At 36.5% G+C, this 6,271-nt stretch overlaps 1 protein-coding gene across 1 annotated transcript in view; it reads right to left on the reverse strand.

Annotated features, from left to right (window-relative positions):
* The window catches only part of NBEAL1 (neurobeachin like 1), a 145,250-nt gene that overhangs the window by 85,876 nt on the left and 53,103 nt on the right, over positions 1 to 6,271 (reverse strand). The window contains exons 6-9 of the mRNA XM_018554008.1: positions 5,776 to 5,857; positions 4,875 to 5,002; positions 3,458 to 3,540; positions 3,287 to 3,372 (exon numbers count right to left, since the gene is read on the reverse strand). Of these exons, the coding sequence (XP_018409510.1) occupies positions 3,287 to 3,372; positions 3,458 to 3,540; positions 4,875 to 5,002; positions 5,776 to 5,857 (379 nt within the window). The remainder of the gene's footprint in view (positions 1 to 3,286; positions 3,373 to 3,457; positions 3,541 to 4,874; positions 5,003 to 5,775; positions 5,858 to 6,271) is intronic.

A 6,271-nucleotide genomic window follows, 5' to 3' on the forward strand; every position in this document is an offset into this window, starting at 1 on the left:
TGAGCTGGAGAAAGTGGGGGGGGGGGGGGGGGGGTTATAGGTCTTATAAAAGCCATGAGCTGATATTAAATTATCTTAGATTCATTAGTTGAACAACATACTGTATATTGCTTTTACCTACAATTACTGATTTTCCACTTCCTTGTCCTCTTAGGCATTAGTGATGGAGCCTGTGTCTAAGCAATTCATCTTGGAAAGATTGCATCAGCAGAGCATAACTGGGAAATCTCATCTGTAAACTACAACATTTCACAAGATCTCAGGGAAAGGCATTTTTCCCTTGTGTATGGTCACATGTCCTAGTCACATGTGCCAGAGTTCCAGAAAGTAAAGGGAGATATATTATTAATGCCCTTAGTAAAAAATGTCCACTGTGAGAAGAATGGGGAAGAAAAGAAAAACGAGGTATGCAAAGAATAAAAAGCCGGCAATTATCTATCTGTATCTGTTTGCAGATTGTCATTATTAAACATTCCTAAAGGTGCCTTTGTTGTCATTTTAAAGGTATGGGTAAAGTTCCTCTTTAATGTATTACCTGATTTTATGTGAGGCAATACTAGGACCATATTAAAACCAGGTAAAGATGTGGTGTTTCCAGATTGATGTTACCCAACATCCTTGCTTTCAGTAGATGTAAAATTAATGGCAAGCATGTTAGCATGTAACGGTATTTGTACGGAATTACAAATTCTATGTATTATTGCCTAATTCTATGTATTGAATAATAAGACTATGCTCCTTAATTTTTTAATGTACTTTTATACATTTTCAAATACCTCCGTATAGTACTAGAACCAGAGTGTTATCACCTCTAGGCCTTTGATAATATTGAAGCCTATCTAAAATTTTATATCATGAACCCTGTATAAGAGTAAGAGTAAATAGCTGTAAACCCACTCAATTTATATAACAGTGTGGAAGTCATCAAGTATGCCCTTTATCTCCTCTATTATTTGCTATACCTACTAAACCACTGGCAGCTATGATTAAATATTCTTCTAATATGAATGGTTTTAAATGAGGTTCTATGGAGAAAGCATAGCTATGTATACAGATGATGTTCTTATTCCTAGGAGATACTGGTTATTCCTTAGTAATTCCGAGGGTGGAAATTGCATAATAACTACATAATTTATAATAATTACATAAATAACTGGAGTAAACTGGAGTAACTGGAGTAAATCTGACCATAGGTGGCTAAAAGTTTGGCCAATTCCTGCTAAATCCACTAAAATTTGAACTGTGAGTGGCCCTGCAATCAAAAAATTATTTGTTTGGGTATTAGGCAAGCCAAAGGTCTCAATATCAGCCCCTCAGAGATTGACTCAGAAATGTTTTGTCCATAGAACGTATAGAACTCCCCACTCATTCTACAGAGCAGGTGTTTGGGATAGTTCTATACTAGATGTGGTCAGGCACCGGGAGATTTTATTCATCTTATTTGGAGATGTCATGAGCTGGTACTGGAAATTGGATATTGATGTTGTTCACCATAGCAATGCTATTTTTAAAACAAGCATTGTTGGTATGTGCATTTTGGGGCATCTATATATTCCAGAAAACTAAGTCGATCAGAGAATGGGGCTAAGTAAAACATTGTTTCTTGCTAGGAAATTTATTGCACAAAAGTGGATTTTGCCCCATACACTGACAGTGAGGGAATGGATATCAGCAGATAATCTGAATTTGAAATTAGAGCAGATGTGTTTTCAGCATATGGGAGCTTCAAAATACATTTCAAAGGATTTGGGCTGAATTACTTCAGATACCTGATATGGTACCAAATTATTTCTCTGTTTTAAAGTATGGATTGTAGGGGAGTATATGTAGGTTTGGTTTATTATATAATTGATTGGTGAGAATGTAAAAGAAATTACAAGTGTTTTTGTTTTTTTCTCGGACCAGAGGTATAGGTTACAAAGAGTAATATGTGAATGTTTTGGTATTGGCACTGTTTGCTTTTTTTTCCTTTTCTTTTATTTGAGTATAGTTTGTCTTGTATTGAGATGTTATCTGATAATTCTTTTTTATCTGTGTCATACTTGTTTGTTGGAAAATTGTATAATAAGTAAAAAAATAAAATAAACTCTTGGTGACAGGGAAATAATTAGCTTAGCAAGATCTTGCAGTCAATGCTACTGAAAGGAAGGGACATAACCGGCACAAGGTAGCAATATGTCAGGATAACAATATATTAGTTAAAAGGAACCAATCAGGCCACATATGGAGAGGGTACCAGAGACTGGGTGAAGTAAAGGCACATGAGGAAATCAGTTGTCTAATACTTTTTCTTCCCCCTTTTCCTAGACTTATCCTTTTAACAATAATAATTCAGATGTCAAAGCCTATTGCTGATCTTAACATTTATAAGTATTCCAACATAAACTATTTTATCATAAGTTAGTTTTTAAAAGGCTCACATGCATCCTGTCTGCGTCCAAGCATGGACACCTGGACCTTCACAGATTTTTTTGTTGACTGTTTTTTTTTGTCTATGTTTGTACTAAGTATGTTTAAATTCACTTACTTTTGACAGACTCAAAACCTCTTCTGGAAGTCTGTTCCAAGCACCAACTACTCTTTCATTAAAATAATACTTTTAAAATAAAGTACAGATAACATTCTTTAACATCCCCCAGATATTCTCAATATGGTGTTAACAAGACATACCCAAAGAGCCACAGCAACATCCATAAATGAGAAAAAGGAAAGTAAATAAGGGGGTTCCAGTTGGCATAAGTCAGGGCATATGCAACCCGAGGAGTGTCTGTACTACACAAACTATATATTTTTTTAAAGAAAATGTCATGTTTTGCCGGGGTTGGAAGATTGGAAGATTAATATTGAATTTAGAAGACAGCCTCTCCAATTCAGGAGCCAGTAGAATTTTTTTTTTAGGCGCCAGCTCCATGGAAAACCTCAGAAGCTAGGGGCCAGCTGTGATTTTTAAGGAGCATTGGCTAGCTGGCTCCTGGGATTTGTCCAGCCCTGTGTATGCAAACTCCAGAACAGAAGAGCATAGCTGTTAATATGACCAGGCCCACATGCTCATCTTTAACACTCCTACTGACAGAGGGAACATCACTACCAAGGCTCTCATAGGCAGATTAGGTTTAAAAAGGCCTAACCTGTAATAATAATCAATGCAAGCAATCTATGCATCAACAATCTAGACAGGATGAAGGCAGAGGCGACAACCACAAAAAATAAACATTTAGAAAACGGAACAAGAAAACAGCGATGGCCTGAGCCAACATCCAAAGATAACACCATAATTAGCACTTACTTGTCCTCCAGACAAAACCGCTCCAAAAAGGTGTAATAGGCAACATTTTAAACTTTCTTTAAGATGTTCACTCTCTTGAAAACATTCTGTAACAGAGAAAGTTATAATACAAGTAAGAGTAATACAAGGAAGCCATGCTGATAGCAGTCAATATACAATGGTTGTACTTACGGTAAAAGAAAGGTATGAATTCCACTGTAAGGGGGGCAGCTTTGTACTTTTGTCTGCTCTTCTCCACTGGGCTAATTATTCTTCTATAAAACAAAGAGATTATCTTTACAGGACATTACATTCACAGGCTGACAAAAAAGGTGAAGACACAATGTTTAGCTGTGGCCATTGCATAGTGTATAGGTAAGACATACATATTAATGAGTGCTAAAACAGACCTATCATAATATAGACCTTGTTATATTTAGAGCATGTGTGCTAGGTAATGTGCGAGTACAATGACCTCCTAAAGATGCCATTGCAGTATCTCTATCTGTTTTTCTTTCCAAAATGACAGAGCCCTGATTGTTCAGGGATTATCAAGGGTCAACATCTACTTCATGGACTGAAATGCTGGCTCCTAGATACAGTCATGTGAATCCTGGTGCCTGTGCAGTTTTGGCTGTGTTTTCAAATGACTGACACAGACTTTCACCTTGTAAAGTCGGGTATACATGTATCAGATTTTGGCCAGTTCCCGATGAACCGGTGAAAATTCACACAGTGGGTGCCACTGTCAGCCCCCTGCCACCCAGCATCTCTTGATCAGCTGATCGAAGGAGCCGGTGGAAAATGTTTTGGCCGAACAGAGCTAGCAGCTAATCAGCTTCTAGCTCCATTCAGGCAGTCCGACACCGGCTGGCAGCCACTGTCAGAATACAATAAGAAAAAGTGAGGGACTCCTTGATAAACACTCGTAAGCGTTAATGGAGGAATCTGGTATATTTTCTTAATTTAGCCTGCAGGTTGAACAAAGAAAATATATTCAGGTATACCTGGCTTAACTTGCTACAAAGTTACAATGTAGTAGTCTGGAAAAGAGGAGACTGAGGAAATGCTTCCTCCTGTCGGCATCTGACTAATGACACTGTCAGCTAACAAAGTCACTTGCCTGGAGCTCCGGGACATCCTTTTAATGGTAAAAGTGTGTTTTTGGGTTTCAATTATACGTATTGTGACATGTCAGGAATTTATTGTTGCAGAATTGTAAAAGACTCAACGGTCTACTTTAAGAGGCAATTAAAACAGGATTACAATAAACCTTGTAAAAATGGAATAAGAAGTGCCACAAATGATTAAGCTATCACATAAGCTGAACAAGATTATTAAAACAGGTGTTTCAAAAAGGTTGTTTATAACATTATTATGAACGCTTTTAAGGAAATAGTCAAAGGTGCATCTAAACATGGCCACCAAAATGTCAGAATACATAAGTAGTAATCCTATAAACTGATATATTCCATAAAAACTTTTACACAAGTAGTCACAATACTTAACCAACCGTACTGAAAATTACACATCTCTAAGTGGCATATTTCAAGTGGCTAATTAAGATCAGTAAGTCTGGAATGTTATGTACATTCTTCAGGTAACATACCCTGACACAACATGTCGCCAATTTCGATATGGGTCATAGAGGCTTTCACAAAACACCAAAGCATGTCTCACAAATTCTTCAATAGGGGCTTGGTCTGTGACTTCTTTCTCTTTAGTTTTACTTTTCAACTGCAAACATAACAATATTAAACTGTTAGTAAACTGTAAGAACACAAAGCAGTTTTACAATCTCAGACACTGATTTCCCAGATGCCAAATTACAGCAGATTCCCATTCTTATTTTTCAAACAAGAAAGCAAAATCTGATTGATATAGACACCACTTTCAGATGTTACCCCCTGTGTAGAGGTAAAGAAAATATGCCTTCAGTATATACACATCTAGACATTTTAGGTACTGTATATTAAGGAGAGTCACTCACCTACACACAGGTATTGTCTATAGCAATTAAATTTTGCTTATTCATATTACAGGATTGTAAAAGGAAAATAAAGATGGCCGGAGTGTCAGAATTGCATTCATGGTCGGGCCATCTCACAATGTCTTTGGCCCATCTTATCCCCAAAAGAGAAAGCTCTAGTCACACAGACTGTTTCAGAGCTCTCCAATCTCAAAAAAAACAACAGCGATCAGGAAAGATTTCTAATGTGCCCAATCACTGTGTCCCATGAAAAAAGGAATTAGAAGAAGACATAAAAACCTTTAGATCTTTAACCAATCCACACACAAAAAAAAAACAGCTGGATTGGGAGACTGTCCTATAATGTCTAGGAGTACCTTTAAAGGGAATGTATAGCGGTTTTGTATATATTTTAATTCTTTATCATGGAAAGACTTAAAGAAAAATAAATAAAATTGACCCTAAACCATTATAGTTCACCACTGCTCAAGAAAAGGGAAATATTGATATTGGTTAAAGGGAAAGGGAAAGTAGTCATTACCTGCTGGACATAAAGTGTTGTCATTGTAATTACATGATTAATGTATGAGCAGCAGCCAATCTCCTCTACATTGGACAGATTTCTGGGAAAAGGAGAAAAAGATATTAGAAGGATTTTCACACTTATTTACCATCTACATGTGAAACTCGAATAATTAGAATATCATGCAAAAGTAATTGCAGTAAGTGCTGCAAAAGGGGCCCAAACCAAGTACTGAGTACATATGCATGCTTGTACTTTTCAGAGGTCCGATATTGTTCTATGTACAATCCTTGTTTTATTGATTGCATGTAATAATCTACTTTTTTGAGGTTGTGGATTTGGGGTTCTTGGGGTTTTCATGAGCTGTAAGCCATAATCATCACAATTATGACAAATCACGGCTTGAATTATCTTGCTTTGCATGTAATGAGTCTATCTCATATATTAGTTTCCCCTTTTAAGTTGCATTAGTGAAATAAATGAACTTTGCACGATATTCTAATTATTTGAGTTT

This window comes from Nanorana parkeri, unplaced genomic scaffold, assembly GCF_000935625.1.
Source record: "Nanorana parkeri isolate BGI_ZX_2015 unplaced genomic scaffold, ASM93562v1 scaffold139, whole genome shotgun sequence".
Taxonomy (NCBI): domain Eukaryota; kingdom Metazoa; phylum Chordata; class Amphibia; order Anura; family Dicroglossidae; genus Nanorana; species Nanorana parkeri.